This window comes from Bactrocera tryoni, chromosome 3, assembly GCF_016617805.1.
Source record: "Bactrocera tryoni isolate S06 chromosome 3, CSIRO_BtryS06_freeze2, whole genome shotgun sequence".
Lineage (NCBI taxonomy): Eukaryota > Metazoa > Arthropoda > Insecta > Diptera > Tephritidae > Bactrocera > Bactrocera tryoni.
Window position 1 is genome coordinate 78,672,283 of NC_052501.1, and position 23,332 is coordinate 78,695,614.

The following is a 23,332-nucleotide window of genomic DNA, read 5'->3' on the forward strand; positions in this document are numbered from 1 at the left end:
GGGTTTTCTTTTTAGGATAATAAAAAAATAATAATTAATTGCTATAAGAGAAGTTTAATTATTAATTCCATTTGGAAGTAATTCACCGTCACTGTAAAAGCGTTTGAAATTCAAATACACGGTTTTATTGCTTGCAGCACACCCTGTTTCACATCTAAGTGATGTAGCACTCTCAAAATCCCTCTTTGAAGTAAATAGTTCATGAGAGCTAAACGATAATGCAACTTTGATTAAATAATTTATGAATATAAGAATATATACATACATATGATTATATATGAATATATATATATATATGAATATAGAATAAACTAATTATAACTAAACTTCATATATTAGTTAATTGCACAGTTTAGCAAAGCGGCACTAAACAGTGTGCAACAGCACAAAATGCAACACTGATTGTTGATTTTTGCTGTTGTGTTGTTTTGTTTCTATACATATTTCTTGGCTGGTTGGTTGGGATTAAAAATCAGTCGCTGGAGGAGAACAGCTGAAAACTAAGATGTGTGAAAATACTAAGCCATATAATAAATAAATGTAGTTAAGTTAAGCGCAATATTAAAGAAATATGAAGTTTTTAATTTAATTAACAAAAAGGCTGAAAATTATTGTAACAGTGGCCAATAAAGGCGTAAGAATTTGAGGACTCGCGCTAGTGTTTAAGAATCAGTAGCCGTGAAATAACAAAGGTATGTACAAAAAAGTAAGAGAAGGGCTTAAAGATTTTGATGTACCCTTGTTCTTATAATAATTGCACCTAATTGGCCTGTGTTAAGCAAAATAGTATAGGAAAAGAAGAATAGCAGGAAAAATCGTTAAACAAATAGGGAGGATGCAAGGTTATGAGGATTTTTTATAACTCTTACTAATGTGATGAAATTTAATTTACCAAGGTTACTTGAAAACAAAAAAAAACTACAAATTGCCATAGAAAAAATATTGCTATTGTGCGCACATACATAATTTATATAAACAAAAAAAAAAGTAATTCAAACAACTACAAGGTTTAGCGGTTTGGATGCTGTTAGCAAGATGTTTGGGCATGTACATATGTAAATAAGTATTTGTGCAAAATTTAATTGAAGTTGATTTACGGGATAATATTGTATTTGCCTAGGAGTGCCTACAAACGTATACATACATATATACGGAGGTAAAATTCTATGTGTCGCATGAACTGCATCTTTTAGCATATAAGTAACATATGAACATATGCACATACATACATATAAGTATTTTCTAGTTAATTTAGTCTTATAAATTTCACATGTTATAACAACTACACACAAATTAGGCAGACCGATAGCTACGTTGATGTGAGCGTGTAAACTTCAGTGTCTACTTAACCCGAGGAGGCACCAAGCAGTGGCAGACGACAGTAGGACGACGAAGTGCAACGTTAGGTGCTACTATAGTGTGAATTTTGTAGAACAAAGCTAATCACCATGATAAGTGCATTGCTCTCGCGATTCATAATGTAAGTACCCAACACTATGCGCCAAGTGGAATACACTTCTTATAATGTAAACTTTTAAAATATATAAAAAATTATAGTAATTATAAAACTAAAATACAATTGCCCACTTAGGAAATTGAAAACGTTAAAAGCATTCTGGCACTACTTCCGGTTTTTGCACGAATTGTCATTATTAGACTCCGTAGCGGCGTATGCATTGATTGCTTTGACGACGCTTGCTGTGCTGTTGCTTATAAGTAAAGCGACAAAAAACAGACAGAAAAAAATAAAGCAGACGAAACTACCGAACCGTTATATGTGGGCCTTGTTAGTAACATTTTTATTAGCTTTTGTTGAAGCAATTGTCGGCGACACGTCATTACCCGTTTTCCTTTAAACCTTAACATATTTAGAAATACCACTTTTCAGGTAACTGAACTGCAACAATTTCGTTCACCAAAAAAGTGCGCGTAGTTCGCTTCATTTGCTCTATCGCATGCGTGAATGAATAGGCGTCGTTCAAGTACTCCGGGCACATAAAACAATTTGCAAGTAAATATGTATATACATATACATATGTATATATGTAAGCAGTGTATGGAGTTTATAAGCACACGATCATATGTACAATAAATGTGTCATAGAATGTGTGTCCATTAATAAATACAGCTGTGTGCCATTACGTCTTTTCAAGAGTCATACACGGCATTTTAGTATGAACAGAGCACAAGAAATCAAACAACGGATTAATATGCTACGGTCGCTGCTATAAAGAAATACGAAACACGGCTATATAAATATTTACAATTTGATGTACTTGTTTATAGATTTGTAATCGAAAACAAAACTTCTATTTCGAAAAGCATACATTTTGTAAATTTTCATAGATCCTTTGCAACTTTACCACCGATACGCATACAATCATTTCAACATGCCAAACTCAGCTGCTAATGTTTTTCTAGTGCAACTGTTGCCCACTTTTCACTCTCGTTGAGCATATTTTTAGTGTACGAGACAGGCCGAATGTACGTTTCGAAAACGATTTCGAAATGTTACTCGAAATTTTCATGCTATTTTTAAATATGAGCGTCTGCTGCTACTACAAAACTCATTCAGAAATTTTATTGTATTCTGCAAATTGCTATTGAGCATAATATATTGTTGCCGCAGTACAAACTCTATTCAGTGCCTGCTCAGTAGGCAAATAATTGGCATTTATAGTAGATTGTTTTCAAAAATTTCGCTTGACTTTACAAAATACCCAATTTAAGAAAAAAACTGGAAACTGAATGCTTGCCACGCTAGCAGAAAGCGTCCGCAATAAAAGCGGCCAATAAGCTGGTATTGTGTGTGTAGTAAAATGCATAGTAGCGATTGGAAGAATCATGCTGGAGGAGAGTGGCCATCGCCGCGGGAGGTGCCATACCAGCAGCAAAAATTCTTACAAAAGCGACCACAACGTTTACAATATGGCCAACGTTGGCACGCCAACTCAGCAGCAGCGTATCCACCGCCCATGTACGCAACGGACGACAGTGGTTACTATCGTCGCTATTCATTAGATGCACCACCTGAATCGTTTATTTATTATAATCGTAATCCAACAGCAGCATTTATTGGGCATTCACTTGATAATGTTGACAGCCCTTCCCTTGCCGCCTCTAATACATTATTATACCCGAATACTTGGCAGTTCGACGACGATGAGCCGCCACCACCACCGGACAATGTACGCCGTGCATTCTATTTTAAACAAAAGAGCACACAATCGCCAGCAGTTGATGCAAATATTATAAATACAGAGCAGGTTGTGCATAATTTGACTTTGTTCGGACGTTTTTTGGAAGTAGTGCAGAGCTGGCCATTGCCCCATGTTTCATTTACAACGGCTTGTATTTTAGTTTTGATAGCCACATTTATATCGCCACGTTTATGGGCACAAAATATTATATTTCCTGCTTTCAGATTATCCTTTGGTACTCTATATCCAGCATACGCTTCTTACAAGGCTGTACGCACCAAAAATGTGAAAGAATATGTGAGTAATGAAAATGATTTTTTTAAAAAACAAAGTACGCTATAAATAGCTGATTGCAACTTTATTTCCTCTTTTTAGGTGAAATGGATGATGTATTGGATTGTGTACGCTTTCTTTACATGCATCGAAACATTTACGGATATCTTTCTTTCATGGTTTCCATTTTACTATGAAGTGAAAGTGATCATTGTTTTATGGCTTTTGTCGCCCGCTACAAAGGGTAGCTCTACATTGTACAGGAAATTCGTACACCCCATGCTAACACGCAGAGAACAGGTGCGAAACACATTTTGTTGTTGTTTTTCAAATACATAAAAAATTCCACAATATGCAGTAAAGGTTTTATAGTGTTAGTGCAGCTTTAGCGAACATTCGAAATAACGTTTAGAAAAGTATTTTTTCTTTGAAAAATTCTATAACTATAAGCAGCAGCAAAGTGCACTCAGAGTACATTTGAGCTTTGAAAATCATAATTGGATGAATAACAATTAGAGTCTGTACCGATTACTTAGACCCGACTGTCGTGGGAACAGTCAAGATAAAGATGATTGGTCTAGTGGCAGAATTCTGGCGAGTTGGCAGTGCTTGGCCGGACAAAAAATCCGGACCCGTTTCGGTTACGGAGACCCGACCGTTGTGGGAACGGCCAAGATAAACATTTTTTTGTTTTTTTTTTTTGTTTTTGTTGTTGTTGTAGTGGCAGTATTCTGCAGAGTTGACGGTCCTTGGTTGGATAAAAATCCAGGTCTGTTCCGGTTACGTAAACCCTTTTCTTTTTATACGCCTCTACGCTATAAGAAATGCACCTGGGAAGGGTTTAGCTTTAGTGCAGCCGTAGTTAACGTTTCTCAAAGCAGATAGATTTTAATCATATCAGATTTAAAAATATATGTTTTTCCCCACCCAATTTTTAGGAAATCGACGAGTACCTCAATCAAGCCAAAGAACGTGGCTACTCAGCTGTATTACAATTGGGCACCAAAGGCGTCAACTATGCTACCAATGTCATCATGCAAACAGCGCTCAAGGTAAATGTTTTTCAACGCAGCAATAATTAAAAAATGCCACATATTTTTTTAGCGATCAAAAATCATTATGTAAACAACTTCACTACATTGTGTTCATCACAACTGCAAGCAAAATATTCGTATTTAACCGTAACTCATCAAACATCATCATTATAAGTAAAAAATATATAATAAAAATTATCATTTGTAAACAAAACAAAAAATACGCCGCTTATTAGACGCGCTGAAGATGCATTTGGTCGACTGGGGCGCAATTGTGCTGCAACAGACTAGCTTTTTGCTTAGTTTCTATGCAGTTCAATGCAAGCCATTTGCTTAAGTTGTAGTTATTAAGCATACAATTTGCAATTTCTTTGGTTTTAAAGCTTTATAAATAAGTAATCGTGTTAAGCAAATGCAGCTCCGCCCATTACTTGATCATATGCATCGCAGTACATATATATTTTATAAATTTAATTTAATTTAGTTAAGCGGTTTCGTATTTGATTTCATCATTAAAACATTTTGTATGCCAAAACAAATAAATGTATTATGTTGCGTCATTTTAAATGTCTTTTGATTTTTTTAAGAATTATTTTTGAAGTAAAAACAAAAAACTGCATCCATTATGCCACCAATTTCGTATTGTCTTAGCCCAAAAATCATTTACCGTTTACAATTGGCGCATTTTTTGATTGCTATGTCTGTTTACTTTCACAATAATCTTTTGCTTTTTTGATTTATTTTAATTTGAATAATATTTATTTTCTTTTCCTTTGGTTCCTCCTCTATAACGCACGCAACGCCTAACACAATCTAACATATGACTCACAAAAACAAACACAAAAATCAAAACAAAAAATGCAATTCAACTCACGCACGAATATACTACGGCGCACGCATACACGTTTGTACGCGCGTTACAACAAAAAAAACGCTTGTCCGCGCGCTCCAACAACAAAAACAACAACACGCTTGTCCGCCGCATGCGTCCAAACACACACGCACAAATGTACACGCACGCGACGACGCATACGCAGACGGTCCAGTTCGGCATGGGCACAATTGGCAACAATCAATTTCCAGCACAGCTGAGCACCTCACATTCGGACAATGAGATCGATCGGTACCGTCGTAATGCACACAACGAACGCGATGACCCAGATTATGTTGCTGGCGATGCCACTTGGATGCAACGTTCCGCCTCACTTGGTCAATTGAATGCGGCACAATTGGAGTTTTCAGAAGATGACGAGCAGCTGGATTTACTGCCAATTGACGCGCTTATGCGCCAAGAGCAACAAATGCTCATCGAAGAAGAGCTGGCGGTGGTGGCAAGTAGAGAAAAGGGTGCGGCACGTTCACGTGAGTTGCCCACACGAAAGGCGCGTACACGCAAAACATCCACAACAACAATAACGACAACAACAACACGTGATAGCAAACAAAGCAAAGCGACTGCGGCGAAAGCCACGGGCGCAGGCATCAGAGGACGGCGCAAATTGCGCGATGCCACACCAGACATGGACATCGAAATCGAATAAATGCGCAAATGCAGTTATATATTGTATGTAGCTGGGACCTGCATCATTTGGCACGAAAGCATTTACATACATACATTTGTATGCAGTTACAATGATCTCTGAGCAGACGATAGCAGACGACGTTTGCCAGCCAACAACCTCGAAACGCCACAATTCAAACTCTATTAATAAAAAAAATGCTAATTAATCTTATGTATGCTTGTATTAGTTGTTTAAGTACACTATTAGTTTGTAACAATTTTTTTACGATTTAATTTAATATATGCCTACAAATTTTTATACCTAATTTTGCTATTAATCGCTGTTGTCTCATTGTAAAATCTAAAAAAACATTCATTTAACGGCACAATATCACACTCATCCTTGCAAACACATGAAAAATTTCTTGCTGCATACCTGTATGTATGTATGTATGGATAAAAGTAAACACAACTGATAAATTTCTTTGTCGCGCGCAAAATTTATACACAACAGGGTGGCGGCAACCTGGTGCAAACGTTGCGACGCAGTTACAGCTTGAGCGATCTCTCGGAGCCAGATGTGCAACGCACGCAGGACGAGGTAAGTGCAAAATTGCAAAAATAAAAATAAAAAAAATAACAGAAAATTTTAAAATATATGAAAAAAGTAAATAAATAAAACATATGTACATACAACAAAAAATATATATAAATAAAAAATAATAATATAAATATAAAAAATAACAAAAAAAAAAAATATAAAAAAATAAACCACAACAAAAACAATAAAATAAATAGCAATAACTGAACGATAGCGCCTTTCCAATTGTTGACGATAATCATTTTACTTCACAAAAAAAATTTAAAAAAAATAATAAAAATAAAAAAAAAATAAATAAAGAAGTAAACAAAATTTAAACAACAACAATAAAATAAAAAGCAATTACTGTACAATAGCGTCTTTCCAATTGTTGACAATAATCATTTTTCTTCATACAATTGCACACACACACACACACACATACACACATCCATACATGCATACATTTTATTGCGCCATCAGATCGACGAAGTCGTGCAAATGCGTTCACAGCAACGGCTGCTGCGTCCACGTCCGCAGGCAAGTATTGCCCGCTCAGCGTCGGGTACACGCCACTCAACCGGCATGTATTTCTCCGAGGTGGATGTTGCTAAGGGTGCGGATGGTTTTAAGTAAGCATTGACTTTCTGCTACACACATACATACATATGTAAAAACATGAACAATTCGCTTAACAAAGGAACTTTCATTCTTGTCGCCAATAGCTACAATATAAGATCATCGGAAGACATTAGTTCGGGTTACTCCAGCGCCGAGCCGGTATCGGTTGGCCTAAGCAGAACATCGTCGATGACAAATGCTTCGAAAACACGTTTGAAAGCCAGGCGTACAACAGAGGTAAGGCGCAAGCGTTGATGCTTTTATGTTTTTTTTTCTATTATTATCATTATTTTTGTGCTACTTTGTGGCTTCAGTGTAGCGAATTGCCGTTAAAATTTAAAGTAGTTAATTGAAAATATTGCTGAGATGAATATGACTCCAAAGACTTTAAAAATATTTATCACTAAAGTAGCCGCGCATGCAGTTTTTAAAAATTATCAATTAAAATATTTAAAAGTCGGAGATTTGAATTTTTTGTAGCATGCGATAAAAAGTATTGATCGCGTTACTTTTTTGTAGCATGCGACAAAAAAGCATTGCATATGAAATTTAGGATTTGTTGCGCACGGTAAGCAAATTTGCTGCCGCTAACGGTACACAAATTTATTAAATGCCGTTAGCACAATTTTTCGAAATTCGAAAAGTTTAAAATGCAAAGTTATTAGGGATTTTTTGTTCACAGGGCAAAACTTGAAATAGTTTTGTTTTGTTTTTACTTAAACTTTTTTTTAACACAATTCTATATCAAATGGCTGCATTCGTTCGTAAGCGCCTAAAAGATGCCGCACAAAATTGCAGCTTGTATATGTGTATGTTATGACATTCTACTGCTGTTGCTATGCACAGGCGCATACCGTTTTACAGCAATATAGCAAAATCTATTAAGTTATTTATCTCCAAAACCAAAGTTTTTGTTGCCGAAAATATCTCAAACCTTTGCGTTAAATCGTAGAAATGAATATGGCACCAAGGCAGTACAGGGTTTGTCCGGAAAGTAATGGGGCTGAGGCGATTTAAAAAAATTTATTGAACCAATCGTTACAATTCTGCCAGCGCGATTTCCAAGCATTGAAGGCCTCACGGAAGGCATTCTCCGGAATAGCCGTGAAAGCCGAGGTGCTTGCTGCTTTGATCCCCTTTGTCGCCTCAAAATGATTGCCTTTCATCGACCTTTTTAGCAAGGAAACAAAAGAAGTCCGGGGGGGCCACATCTGGGCTGTAGGGCGGCTGCGAAAGCATTTGGATGCCGGCCTTGGTTATGTAGCTGTTCACAAGAAAGGCGGTGTGAGCCGGGGTGTTGTCGTGATGCAACTTCCAATTGGCTGCGTTGTCTTGACGGACCCGGTTGAGCCTTCGTTTGAGTCTCTTGAAGACTTCCACGTAAAATTTGGCGTTGACGTTTGTCCAGGAGGAACAAATGCATGGTGGACGATGCCTTTGATGTCGAAAAAGACAATGAGCATCGGGTTCACTTTGGATTTGCTCATTCATCAGCGACCTCTTCCCGGCCCTCCAAAAATCCCTGGTGCCACCGAAACACACCACTTCTTGGTAAAGCAACATCTGAATAGGCCTGCTTGATCAAATCAAACGTCTCTGTCGCAGATTTACCGAGTTTCACACAGAATTTAACTGCGTTCCTTTGCTCTTAACGAACGCTGCATTTTGCATTTTCGGCTTGTATCACTCACAGAAACACGTCGCGCGAAAATGTTTGTCCTGACTCTCCAGGTGCTCGGAGACGACTGGCCAGTCGCTCGTTCGTTAGCTAGGAACGCTCTCTACCGATTCCAGTCGGTGCGTACACGCCCCGAAGTATAGTCACGCGGAAGAAAAACAGTCCTATTACTTTCCGGACAAACCCTGTTTAATATTATTCTAACTATCAGAAAAGTCAAAGAATTTGTACCTTCTTCGTTGTATTGGCTCAGTCTAGCGATTCGAAAGAATAAAATTCCAAAGTTCAAGCCTTAAAGTTAATGAAAATTAAAGTAGAGCTTTGATGGCCATCGGACTGTCGGAAAAGTTAAACATATCATGCACTCTTTCTCACGCGTTTAAGAAATAATCGCTCAACAAAGTATCGATTTTAGTTATCTCGAGATTCCTAACCTAAAAAACTATTCGTACTTTATTTTCATTATGTTTTAATTTTTAGTTTTTTTTTACAGGTTTCTGTTTAATATTATTTGCTTCACATTTTATAATTTATTTCATATTATTTATTTGAAACCCCGTATCCCGATAGATTTTAAATGAACCCGAACACAAGTTTAGGCCCAGAGCTCAAGAGTTTAGGGGAAGTTTAGAAGACTTTGAGGCATTACACGATCCAACCGTCGTCGATATACAGAAATGCATACAAATTTTGGAGGAGATGCCACATGTCGATGGCGACAAAGAAAGTGGCGACGACGGCGAGTGCTTGTCACTTGGAAAAATGCAAACCATTGATGAGATCAATGATGTGGAGTGTAGTTTTGAGATAGAAACTGACGTCAAAGAAATTATAAAACTCAAAGACCAACCAACGGCTGACGGCGTCGCAGTAACGCAACAGCAATTAGAAGCCGAGTTGGACTCAGTGGAGGAGACAAACGAGGCGCCCATTGCCGACATCGATGAAGTAGCGTTAAAGGATGATTATTATTTCAGTAACAGCGATACATACAACACACTCGAAAGCAGCGATGAGGACAATGAAAGCGATGTCTTCGCAGATGCGCTACTCACATTAGAGGAAGCTGAAGGAGTAAAGGCGGAGAAAGATGTCGAAGAGACGCATTCAGACAACTTTGAACCGCAAGAGATTAAAACTGCTTGCGCGGAAATCGATTTACCTATAAAAGCCACCGATATCGTAAACCAAGCTGTGGCTCAAGCAACCACAACCGGTGTAGAACCTCAAGCAACTACCGAAAAACCGAAAATCAATGCCAAAGAACTACAAGACACCTTAAAAGCTATCAAAGATAATTTTCGTGCCAATATTGCAACAACAACAACAATACCAACCTCATCTTCTTACACAACTGCAATTGATAGTAAATTAGTGATGCCACGCCCCCTAACACACAACAAAGGCAAAGCACCAGCTCCACCATTGCCGCCGCGTCCCACACGTCCAGCCGATGTTGTGAGCAGCACCCCAGCACTTAATAGTAGCGTAGATGCGGCTAGCTTATCTTCGCGTAGTCCTTCACCAGCGCCTCACCGGAACATATTCCGAAATATAAAGAGCAATCTCCTGCGTTTGGCCAGCAACAACAATTTGACGGGCAAAGCAAACGAGGCGAGTGCCGAAAAGCCAACTACCCGTTATGAGACGCAATTGTAAATTAATTCTAGTTCCAAGTCTCTTCCTCTTCTGAGTAACAACGAAAAACTAAGCTTACAACTAAAGAAAAACTGCGAGACAAAGGCAAAGTGCGAAGCAGATGCACGAAATTGGGCGATAGTTGTTGCTATAATAACGATAACAACACAAAAGACGTGCTAGGCCCATTATTTGAAACTATGCTGCTAAAAGACGTTGCCTAAAGATTTTGTTTTTTAATTTATAGTCTCTACAAAAACAACAATGCACCCACTTATAGAAACGGTCTACAATTACAACAATTTTTTTAGAACTGTAAGCAAAAAAATCCACTTCTGTTGCAATGTTTCAAAATGTTGGACTGTGTTTGTATTTAAGCCGCTGCTACTCTACTGTTTCCCCCGCTAATGTTTGTTGCTGCAATGAATTTCGCAGATGCAGCTTGCAGTTGCGCATCTCTATACATACAAACTTGCATCATTATTTGTTAACTCATGAAATTGTACATACGATTCATACTCATGCACCGAATCCCATACTATGTTTGTGCTAATGTGCGCACATTTTGGTTGGTAACAACAAAGCCGGTATGTCGTAGCGCATTTAACAGCTTGCAAAAATCGCGTACCTGCAGTTTTACCCAAAAACACACCTGCCCGGCGACACACGCGCACCTATCTACATGGATACAATAAAGAAATGCACATTTGTGGCACTTTTTCTTTGGCTTAAACTAACCTAAAATGTTCCAATCGGCTTCTGATGAGCGTGAGGTTGAGCGCATAGTGGAGCGCAGCGCCATTGGTTCAAAGTGCAACTGCGTTAAATACTTTTATACTATATTTATTCCTTTTATGTTTTTTTTATAGCTACTTGGCACCGCGCTCCACTATGTACTGGCCCTCAAACAGTTTTCGCATATCAAATTTACACTCATTGATAATACATGCATGTGCTCCTTTGTTCCACTGAGCATGTGCAGTTGCATTTTTGTTTGCCCTGCTTATACTCTCTTTCACAATTTCGCTTTAACTATCAAATTTTAAGTATATACATGCATATATATACATATATATATTTTATTTTTGCATTTTCATTACAGGTTATGTCGGCTAGCTATACCACGCTTCCACGCACTAAAAAGTCTGAAAAAGTCATTGGAGCCACGACGAAAACGCGCAGCAAGACGCAATCGCAGACGGAGAAGTAGAGCACAGGCAACAAACAAACAAACAGCCGACGAAAGCAAGTCGTAATCAAATTGAAAGACTCTACAAACATCGGAATAAAAAGCAAAAAAACTATAATTTTTGCAGCAATGGCTTACGAAAAGGCAGCTTAAAGGATTTTTATTGCTGTAAATTTAAATTGAAGTTATACATACTAGCATTAAACTTTTTTAAGTTTTTTAAGCCAACCTTTGAAACACCGTTGACCGTTGGTTGATTTAATTTTTTTTCAAAATAATAGCGTTTTCTTTTCTCACAAAAATGTTGCATTTATACTGCTCTATGCACGGGCTGTCAGTTGCATGTTTTTTTTAAGTATTGTCTTCTAAACAGGCAAAAGTGCAACATTTTCGACCCTCTCAAAACGTAGTGTCAGTGGCCCCGTGAATTTTCATTTATGGTTTTTAAAAAGTTTCAAAGTATTTTAATGAAGTAAAAGAAAAAGTGTTAAATGATACGCGTTTTTTTGTTACAAATTACAAAAATTGTGAGCAGAGGTGCTCAACTATTAGTCTGAATTACATATGTTTAATAAATTTATTATATTGTATGTATTAATTATGAACGTAAACAATGCAACAGCTGATTTATAATAGGATGCCATTTTTTTGTTTATAATTTAAGAAATGAAACATTTTGCAGGGAGTAATGGAATATTTGCACAATATTGCCAAATAATGAGGCAACATTTTCGTCAATGAAAGAAAACGCTATAAGTATTATGACTGTTACGCAGAATCTCTCCCTTCCCCGCTACTGTTAATTCTCCCCTCGCTCCTTGAGCGTTATCACCCACAATATCAAGTAAAAGTGATTATAGCAAAAAATATGTCTAAACTTAAAGTTACTTTATGTTTTATGTATACATACATATACATATATATGCTGTGCAGTAGGATCTCTCTACGTGTGTGGCCTATGTGATACGGCTTGTGTGGACTATATCATTTGTGTATGCCGCCAGCTGAGTGCAGGTTTTTTTGTGTTATTTTAGTTTATTTACTAATACTAATGTTAAATAGCATCGAATGTTTATGTTTTATAACAAACAAAGCGAACAAAGCAAAAAATCAAATAAATATTATAATTGGATGCTAGAGGTTTTCAGCTAGCAAATTACAAAAATTGTGAACAGAGGTGCTCAACTATTAGTTTGAATTATGTTTAATTAATTACTTACATAAATACATACATATATAATATGAATCGCACATGCATACATACAAACATACATAAATGTATTTATACTTAAGTTCTCGTAACTCCTACAACACTTTAGTTAAGCATATTATATGTATATACCTTTGTATGTATGTATTGGCCAATTACAATTTCCTTCTATTTCCCTCCGCCAGATAATGTACTATATACTCGCATATTCGACGACGTTTGTATACATAGTACATACCTACATATGTATAAATGTAATGAAAATAGTTACTAACATTAAGAACGATAAATAAAAAAATGCATTCAGTTTCCTTAAGTTTGTGTAATAACATTTAGGTGTATGTGTGTACAGAATATATCTACGAGATAAGTTCGATTGCACCAAGCTTATAATACGCTCCACAAATACAAGAGATTTTCGTAAAAGAATTGACTTAGTTCCTCAGTTTGTATGACAGCTACATACATACATATGTATACTTATGCTAAATCCATCCGATCTCAACAATTCGTTCGGAGTTTATAACATTGCCTTCTATAATAATCAATGCGGAATTTCATAAAGCTATCTCGTCAAATGAAAAAGTTTTCCATATACTTACTACTGAGGGCAAAAAGTAGTAAGACTTTTTTATTTAAATTGCGAGTGAAAACACATTCCTAAAGAGAGTCGAGACGCGTTGACAATGAACCACGTCCAGTATGGCCATCAACGTCAACTGACGATCAACACGTCAATAAAATAAAGGCATTGGTTCTTCAGAATCGAGTATTAACAGTCTGGGAACTTACTGGCATCGTTGGAATGTCGGAAGGATCAGTGAAAACCATTTTGAAAGCTCATTTGGGCCTAAGAAAAGCTATATACAGACACTCCGACTATATACATACATATATCCGTTGCCACGACAGTCGGGTCTACGTAACCGGAACGGACTCAAACTTTTTTATCGTCACGGCCTGTCAACTCGTCAGAATTCTGCCGCTACAACAACAACAACATATATTTTGCTGGGTATCCAACGTTTCCTTCTAGGTCTTACAAACTTCGTGGTAAACTTAATATATCCTGTTCAGAGTATAAATGATGAGTTTAACGGACCGGAAAAGGATATGCATATTTATTTACAGCTAAACCGTATCCGTTAAGCAAGGAAATAAAAAAATCAACAGAATATTTTGTCGTTTTGTATCAAACCTAAGTTTTGTCCTTAGCACTCACAACTATTCGGATACAGCAAACCGAATATTATTATTCGAATAATACACTATCCGTGTCAAATTTGATCAGCTGATATTTCGAAATACATATATTCTGAAAATTGAAACCCGTCCCAGTCGAGGCTCCTAAAGAGTGTATGTAAAGTTGTATTAGACGTTTAAATGCGTGTATTGGCTCAAAATGAGCTTATATGGTAGGCAACAAAAAAAAAAAAGATTTGTGAACACGGGTCATTTTTGATCATATGTTATTTCTTGCAAACATCAATATGTAGCTTGTTCCCTACTTCTGCTATCAAAAAGTTATATTCACTTTTAGGACCAGACAATTACAAATCGTCAAACCTACAAAAACCTCCGATAGTTTGGGATATGCAGTCCAACTTACGTAAGAACATCTTTTCTCCTCAGTTTTATCACTTACATACTTATGTCAAATATGTTTTTGGAGACCTAGTTGCGCTTGCGCTTCTTCTTCGGCCTGACCTTGACCTTGAAGTCAGCTTGTGAAAATTGCGAATACATACATTGACTGGCAACAGCTCTGTGGCTGCAGTGAAAGCAGCAGCTGCTTGCCGCATTTCAATTGTGCAGGTATACTGATTCTTGACTCAACATATGGACACCAATACATATACACACTGCTATGCACGTATACAATTCATACACACACATATATATACCTACACACAAATATGTAAGCATATAGAAATGTAGCCGTGCACATATGTTAGGCATTAAGGCGAAATTATTTGCAATGCGCAACACTGCATTGGTAAAATAGGAATCCAGCCCGTGATCTACGCATGCCACATTTTCACCATGGTAGTGACTGTACTTTCCAACACAAATTGCGTTGTGGTGAAAGATAAATTATTGTAAAATAATTGTGAGATGAAAATGTAAAACTCCCTAAGAAAATACGGCGTAGATGTCCCTACACTGGGCGCATAGTCATAGAAGCCAATAATCCTCTTTCGTTATATTTGTGCGCATTTACCACTACACACGTAAATAGGAAATGAAATCAAGACATCTGCTGCTATTATGTGCTTCTTACAGCATCGTTAGCATTAATAGTGCCGGTCGCGCCGTACATAGAAACAATGTAAAATTGAGTAAAACCTGAAATTCGATGTGCTCACCGACACGAAACACCACCAAAGATTCGCCAGCTTTAGTATATACATATGTATATAGTTGTGTATATCTAAATATACATACATGTAGGCAGCCAAAAACTACCAAGTTATGATATTCGAAACTGTTTAGGAAGAAAAAACTAACAAAAATGCAATATTTTAATGAAAAAACTATTTTGTTCTCAAATCAGCAGCTCCAGTATTTTAATTTACAATTAAAAAACAATCACAGTGATATTTGAAATTTTATTTTGAAGGTTCGTGCTTCTGAGTTGGGTTTCTTTGCTCTTCTTTGTTATATTCTTTCTTGGGTTACTCCGGACTGCTATATACTCCGCTCCTTCAACTGGGCCTGATACCCGGCTCCTTACAGCAAAAAAAAAACAAAAATGCATTGTGTCAACATTATCGTATCAGCCCAGTTAATTCGCTATGTCAGATCACTTTAAATGAAGATGATGTTGATGATGATGTGGTGTTGTTCGTGGTTGGACTGTGTATGTTCACTGGAGGAGATGAATATGAAGCAGCAGTAAATCTCAATTTCGATCGACAACAAACAATTTCAATTTCTCAGGATTACTTAGACGCAGTTCCGCTTCAATATATCTGCGCCATTTGCTACAAAGAGCCGTAAAAGCGCTCAAATTGGAATTAGAATTTTTTTGTATTGAAAATAGGTTTTTATAAGGAAGGAGAGTGTGAGTTTAATTTTTTGTTTTATGTTTTTTCTTTTATTTTTTTTTATAAGTTGTTTTCAATTGTAGTGTATGTGTAGTATACGAAGTCATGCCGCTACTTAATTGCGGCTCCCTTTCTCGTCACATTCGCGTCTCAGATGGCCGCTCTTGCCGCAGCCGTAGCATGTCTTCGCTGTATCCGGACAGTTCTTGGAAATGTGACCTGTGCGGTTGCACTTATAGCATGAAATGTTGCTAACATTTCGATCGTTAAGAGCCTCTGGGCAATTACGCGCCCAGTGACCAAGCTTGTTGCACTTATAACAAGTGGGATTGTCAGCTTGTGAACACTCCTTCGAGATGTGTCCAATTCCATTGCAACGATAACAGCGTTCTGCTTCCTCGGGGCATGTACGCGCAAAGTGACCAACTTGATTGCACTTGTAGCACTTTTCGCGAGCACCTCCGCGTCTCATATCACGGCCTCCTCCTCCTACCATACCGCCACCGGCGTTGCAGTCGCGGGCAAAGTGGCCTGGACGGTTGCACTTATAACACGTGGGAGCTGACATTTTTCTTCCTTGCTTATCTGCTATCGCGGGTGTCTTACCAACTAAAAAGTCTTTGCCACAGTCCAAACGTTAAAACAACTAAATGCAGCGCGCTCCTCTCGGTGAAAATTGCTTTCACCACTCCACGCACTGAACACAAATCGAAATGGCTGCCGACGTCGACGTTCGTCCAAAAGCGCCTCCGACTACTTCACAAAAATGCCCCACAAAACTCGAAAACCAGGGTTACCTGTCTCTAATCCATACATACACATAAGTGCTGCCAATCCTGTACCATGCATTTTCACTGCCACATGTAAATTGGCTCAATTTACGCAACATACTTGCATTGCACAAAGTTATGAAAGTTTTCTAAGCAAATTAGATACAGTTATAAACACAATTCAAACATAATGGCATAATAAATACTTTGCAAAGCGCAGAAAATGCATCGTGGCAATAAGTGCATTTTATCCTCGCAAGATGGCGCTAAGGGCTTTCGACAGAGTTCTCTATGAAAGGGTTACTTAAATGCAAGGGATACACATCGAAACTGCAGCGGACAATACCCTCCGGTCGCAAAAGTGTTGCCTAAATTTAATTCGCAACAATGCCCCCTGTTGGAGTGTTGCCATTATGTTTCAATATAATTTAGTGGCAGCACTAAAATATTTTCAGTTACAGAGATCCACATGAAAAAAAAATTATGTACTCGGATCGGTTACTTAGTTAAAGGGTTAAGGGTAGTCAAAATAAAAAATAAAGTAGTAGTCAAATAAATTCGACCGCTAGATTATAATGATTTATATTTATAATTTAAAAGGCGTTTTCAAAAACATGAAACATGAAAAATTTCCTGAGGAGGCCTTTTGTTAATTTAAAAATAAGTTTGGGGAAGGCACTTGAGGGTATCCGACATTAAGCAAATATATTTAAAAAAACGACATCCTAATGAAACCATAACTGGGAATTTATCGTCGATTCAATGTTGTTCTATCATCCGTGACCGTCATCCTGCCCTCGACCTAAGTCTCATCGTCCCGGTTAGTCATATTTGCGGTGCCAAACACAGAGATTTTATGTATCTAACCTCGTCTTCTAGGATGCTGTTGATTTTCTTAGCCGATCTTTGAAACTTAAAATCCGTTTTCTAGTTAGCCAGTTTCTGGTACCTCCCTTGTTTTAAGCTTACTCGAGATTCCATTATTGGATAGAACGTAATTCCAATGAATCATCGTATCTCTTTAGCCACTTGTTGGTGAATACGTCCTTGAGAACTTCCGGAAATTGTAACCTGCGGAACAACCATAAATGACCGGGAGCTTTGCACATCTTTTCTTTTCCATACTCGATTTAAGTAGCCACAACCAACTTTAAATTGCTTCGTTCTGCCCAATATACTATTCCGACAGAGCTTTCTGCAGCTGTTTCTTCACTCGTGGTACATTTCAAATCTGGAACTTCTTGCAAAGACTCAACCACTTCAGCCTTAATTTTATCCTTCTCTTTCGACTGTGAGGAGGCCTGTGCTTATATATGTATGAATGTATCTCTTGTTCTTCCCACCGTGAGAACCTACGTACTGGTCAACACGATTCCTGCCTTTATCTTTTAAATGCCAATGAAAGTTATACATACTTGTTAACATCCCTTTAATACGGTTTCATAAAAGAATTATTGGGAGTAAGTGTTTTATATAGAATATTGACATTAACCACGATATATTTTTTAATTCATATATCATTTCGATTTAAAAATAAAGAACGGTTTCCGATCACATTTTACTGTCTCTCCTAATTAATTTTCTGTTTCCGTAGTTTTTTTGTATTGATTATTTACACTCTGTGCCATTTCACATTAATCCAAAAATTTGCAACGATCGTATTTGGCACCCTGCACTTAGAAACATCTGATTTTGTCAACAATTGCATATTGTATAAAGTTAAGGAATTAGCTGGCCTAAGATACGTCTATGTAAATATTTAAAATGCTGCACCGTCAACGGTGTTGAACAATTTCGACTACGAAGAGTGTTTTAAAGAAATGTGCTCGTTGACATGTTTAAATCCCATCGCAATTGCACTCAATTTGCTGTTGCTTGTAATAGCGCCCTTATCAGGTAGTGTTGAGTTGTATATGTTGCGCCGTTAATTGCAGATTATACACTATTAATTTAATTATTTTCAGGAGTACATCATCCAACCATTCACGATATTATAACCACCCAAGATATTATAGCTGGTGATGTTTTCTTTGAGATAACAGAACCTGCTGTGTTGGAGTACACGTATCGGTTGCGACCGGCGAAAGATTTTGGTGTATCATTTGTTTCACAGCGTTTTACAGGAATCGGATTAGTTTTAACGCAACCATCAGATGCATGCTCAAAAATTCGAAACTATCGCGAACTTCGTGGCAACGTAGCATTGATTAAAAGAGGGTAAGTTTTTACCAATGCACAATCAAGCGACGGAAGCTATGTATTTAATACAATAAAGATTTATAGTGGCACTTAGATGGGTAGATACCAACACACACACATATTGCTAAACCTTGATATGAGAGCGAAATTTCTGATATGTATGTCAAAACAAATTTGATTACTTAATCAATTTGACTTAATGCATTAGTGTCGATGCTACTTAAATTAGTTAATATATGCATGCATACATATGTACATTTATTTAAGTAACAAAATAATTTCTAATTACAGTGATTGTTCGTTCTTAACAAAAACTATCAATGCCGAAATTGCGGGCGCCAAAGCAGCTATAATGACAGAATTTGATGACGATTCAGCTGAGTTTGAGTATTACATAGAAATGGTACATGACAACACAAGTAGAGAAGCGCATATACCAGCCGGATTTTTGCTGGGCAAAAATGGTGTTATAATTCGATCGACGTTAATGAGTCTACGACGGCCACATGCCATTATAAATATACCAGTGAATTTAACATTTGTGCCACCTGCTCAAATAAATCATCCGCCCTGGTTGGGTTGGTAAATTCAATTACCAAAGTCATAGGAACTTGATGAACAAATCCAAAAATAATAACCAAAGTGCATTCTTTCAACTGACTCACCAATAGAAATGGCTACGTAGGCTGCTAAATATGATATTTATTTATATTGTGCAAATTCTTTATTTTTATATAACAAAAACAGTTCAACCTGCTAAATCAAATTTACTGAAGTGTTGATTTTTCTGGGTCAGACAATATAGGTAGTACTAAAAGGTAAACAGTGGAGATCAGTGGAGGTATGAGATAGTCTAAGTCATCACTAGTATAGAACTGATTTTACAGTTCTTACATATAAATCAAACAAAGCAATCAAGTAGTTTCTTAAATTATTGTAATGAGTACACAAATAATAAGTAGCGGCTAAATCATATTAGATGTATGGTTATTGTTTTACTACGCTTCTTATAAATAGTTGAATATTTTGAAATAAAAATTTGATATTTTATAAGAAAAGATTCTAGTGATGTAAAAATAAAATGCGTTGTGTTAAGGGGACAACCAACTTTTTAGAATAAAATTATTAAAATTGTAAGTATGAAAAAGCAATTTAAATATATAAAGATAAAACCTAAAAAGTAAAGAAACTCTTTTATTAATGTATAAATAAGTCTCCATGAAACATAAGAAGATAAGAGAAAACAAAATTTTGAAACCGTTTTACCGCAGACAGACTTTTGGGAGAATAATTTTCATGGCAGATGAAGAGTGTTGTTAGCTGTTGTTTGAGCTAGCTTGAGCTAACAGTTTGAAAAGTATTCGAATTGAAACCCTAAGACCCCTGCTAATTGTTTTAGCAGCGTTTTAGAACAGCAAGTTTTTTAAATAAATTTCTATTTTTGCAATCATTGTACCAATAGCTAAGAAACTTTTACTTACTTACCCTTGTAAGAAGTACATGAGTTTCCAAATATTATTTATCAAGTATCCACCGACAAATTTTGAGTTTGAAAGCCACTTATTTTTACAACCACACTACATACATACATATGTGTACCACATGCAAATGCAACAGTTAGGCATCTAGCATGTGCAGAATTTCGCTCATTTACAATTAATAAGCGCATTTTATATGCAAATTTCATTGCGCAACTGCACTATTTCACACGCACTTTCTACTTAATATGTTGAAATACTTTTATTCACATTGCACTTTGTAATTTGCCAGAAGTTATTGCAGCAAATTCTTGTGCACTTTCGGAAACCAACGGGATTTATTACTGTTTGCAGCAGTGTGGCCAAATGACAGTTTTGACAGTGCAAATATGTAAGGTTGCATGTGCGTTATTAATTTGAATTCAAAAATGAACGATTAGGATGTGCATACATACACATGTGCATATTTTTGTACATGTAAAAACTATGTATGTTATATATGTATGTATATGAGCAGATAATTTAGATATGCAATACATAGTAAACTGCCATTAGCGCTGATAAGGAAAAATATTTAATTCTTTACTGTAAATAAAAAAAAAAACAGAAAAAATGTGACGCCATTTTAACAAATTCAGAGTTTAGTAAGTCGTTCTTTAATGTCAATGGGTTGATAGCCATAAAAACTGTTTTTCAGGCACGGAGCTTGCGTTTCTTTTATAGAGCCAGCTAACAGCCAGCTTACCGTGAGGTCGCCTCATGACTGTTAAATCACACCACCTCGCGGCGCGACAGTCACCTAAGCACTGGCCAGGCACGGTGATTGCGTTTCTTTTATAGAGCTAGCTAACAGGCAGCTTACCGTGAGGTCACCTCATGACTGTTAAATCACAGCACTTTATGGCGCGACAGTTACCTAAGCACTGGCCAGGCACGATGTCTGCGTTTCTTTTATAGAGCTAGCTAACAGCCAGCTTACCGTGAGGTCACGTCATGACTGTTAAATCACAGCACTTTATGGCGCGACAGTTACCTAAGCACTGGCCAGGCACGGTGCCTGCGTTTCTTTTATAGAGCCAGCTAACAGCCAGCTTACCGTGAGGTCGCCTCATGACTGTTAAATCACACCACCTCGCGGCGCGACAGTCACCTAAGCACTGGTCAGGCACGGTGATTGCGTTTCTTTTATAGAGCCAGCTAACAGCCAGCTTACCGTGAGGTCGCCTCATGACTGTTAAATCACATCACCTCGCAGCTTAAGCGCCACCCAAGCACTGGCCAGGCACGGTGCCTGCTTTTCTCTTATAGAAGCAGCTAACAGCCAGCTTCCCGCGAGGTCACCTCATGACTGTTAAATCACACCACCTCGCGGCGCGACAGTCACCTAAGCACTGGCCAGGCACGGTGCCTGCGTTTCTTTTATAGAAGCAGCTAACAGCCAGCTTCCCGCGAAATTACATTATGACTGTTAAATCACATCACCTCGCAGCTTAAGCGCCACCCAAGCACTGGCCAGGCACCGTGCCTGCTTTTCTTTTATAGAAGCAGCTAACAGCCAGCTTACCGTGAGGTCACCTCATGACTGTTAAATCACACCACCTCGCGGCGCGACAGTCACCTAAGCACTGGCCAGGCACGGTGCCTGCGTTTCTTTTATAGAGCCAGCTAACAGCCAGCTTACCGTGAGGTCGCCTCATGACTGTTAAATCACACCACCTCGCGGCGCGACAGTCACCTAAGCACTGGCCAGGCATGGTGCCTGCGTTTCTTTTATAGAGCCAGCTAACAGCCAGCTTACCGTGAGGTCGCCTCATGACTGCTAAATCACACCACCTCGCGGCGCGACAGTCACCTAAGCACTGGCCAGGCACGGTGCCTGCGTTTCTTTTATAGAGCCAGCTAACAGCCAGCTTACCGTGAGGTCGCCTCATGACTGTTAAATCACACCACCTCGCGGCGCGACAGTCACCTAAGCACTGGCCAGGCACGGTGCCTGCGTTTCTTTTATAGAAGCAGCTAACAGCCAGCTTCCCGCGAAATTACATTATGACTGTTAAATCACATCACCTCGCAGCTTAAGCGCCACCCAAGCACTGGCCAGGCACGGTGCCTGCTTTTCTTTTATAGAAGCAGCTAACAGCCAGCTTCCCGCGAGATTACATTACGACTGTTAAATTACATCACAGCTAACAGCCAGCTTCCCGCGAGATTACATTACGACTGTTAAATCACACCACCTCGCGGCGCGACAGTCACCTAAGCACTGGTCAGGCACGGTGATTGCGTTTCTTTTATAGAGCCAGCTAACAGCCAGCTTACCGTGAGGTCGCCTCATGACTGTTAAATCACAACACCTCGCGGCGCGACAGTCACTTCAGCACTGACCAGGCTAGGTGCCTGCGTTTCTTTTATAGAGCCAGCTAACAGCCAGCTTACCGTGAGGTCACCTCATGACTGTTAAATCACACCACCTCGCGGCGCGACAGTCACCTAAGCACTGGCCAGGCACGGTGCCTGCGTTTCTTTTATAGAGCCAGCTAACAGCCAGCTTACCGTGAGGTCGCCTCATGACTGCTAAATCACACCACCTCGCGGCGCGACAGTCACCTAAGCACTGGCCAGGCACGGTGCCTGCGTTTCTTTTATAGAGCCAGCTAACAGCCAGCTTACCGTGAGGTCGCCTCATGACTGTTAAATCACACCACCTCGCGGCGCGACAGTCACCTAAGCACTGGCCAGGCACGGTGCCTGCGTTTCTTTTATAGAGCCAGCTAACAGCCAGCTTACCGTGAGGTCGCCTCATGACTGTTAAATCACACCACCTCGCAGCGCGACAGTCACCTAAGCACTGGCCAGGCATGGTGCCTGCGTTTCTTTTATAGAGCCAGCTAACAGCCAGCTTACCGTGAGGTCG

General features: G+C 38.3%; 3 protein-coding genes across 5 annotated transcripts; 2 read left to right on the forward strand and 1 right to left on the reverse strand.

Annotated features, from left to right (window-relative positions):
* The first annotated feature begins 433 nt into the window (after positions 1–433).
* LOC120772866 (receptor expression-enhancing protein 1) lies at positions 434–12,981 on the forward strand. 3 transcript variants are annotated; one of them, XM_040101697.1, is made up of 9 exons: positions 434–692; positions 1,298–1,480; positions 3,425–3,497; positions 3,576–3,773; positions 4,412–4,525; positions 6,523–6,609; positions 7,072–7,220; positions 7,314–7,446; positions 9,458–10,625. In XM_040101697.1, exons 2-9 carry the CDS (start codon positions 1,449–1,451, stop codon positions 10,544–10,546), a joined length of 1,875 nt encoding a protein of 624 aa, XP_039957631.1. In that variant the 5' UTR covers positions 434–692; positions 1,298–1,448; the 3' UTR covers positions 10,547–10,625. The 3 variants fall into 3 exon arrangements, with proteins under 3 accessions (XP_039957631.1, XP_039957633.1, XP_039957632.1); XM_040101699.1 differs by lacking the exon at positions 9,458–10,625 and adding an exon at positions 11,628–12,981 and having other exon boundaries at positions 442–692; XM_040101698.1 differs by lacking the exon at positions 434–692 and adding an exon at positions 823–1,156.
* Positions 12,982–15,461: 2,480 nt separating this feature from the next.
* LOC120772867 (CCHC-type zinc finger protein CG3800) lies at positions 15,462–16,745 on the reverse strand. The gene has a single exon (XM_040101701.1). It carries the CDS (start codon positions 16,537–16,539, stop codon positions 16,087–16,089), a length of 453 nt encoding a protein of 150 aa, XP_039957635.1. The 5' UTR covers positions 16,540–16,745; the 3' UTR covers positions 15,462–16,086.
* Positions 16,746–18,417: 1,672 nt separating this feature from the next.
* On the forward strand, positions 18,418–19,710 carry LOC120772609 (PRADC1-like protein). The gene is made up of 3 exons (XM_040101324.1): positions 18,418–18,637; positions 18,706–18,958; positions 19,232–19,710. Exons 1-3 carry the CDS (start codon positions 18,562–18,564, stop codon positions 19,524–19,526), a joined length of 624 nt encoding a protein of 207 aa, XP_039957258.1. The 5' UTR covers positions 18,418–18,561; the 3' UTR covers positions 19,527–19,710.
* The last annotated feature ends 3,622 nt before the right edge of the window (positions 19,711–23,332 follow it).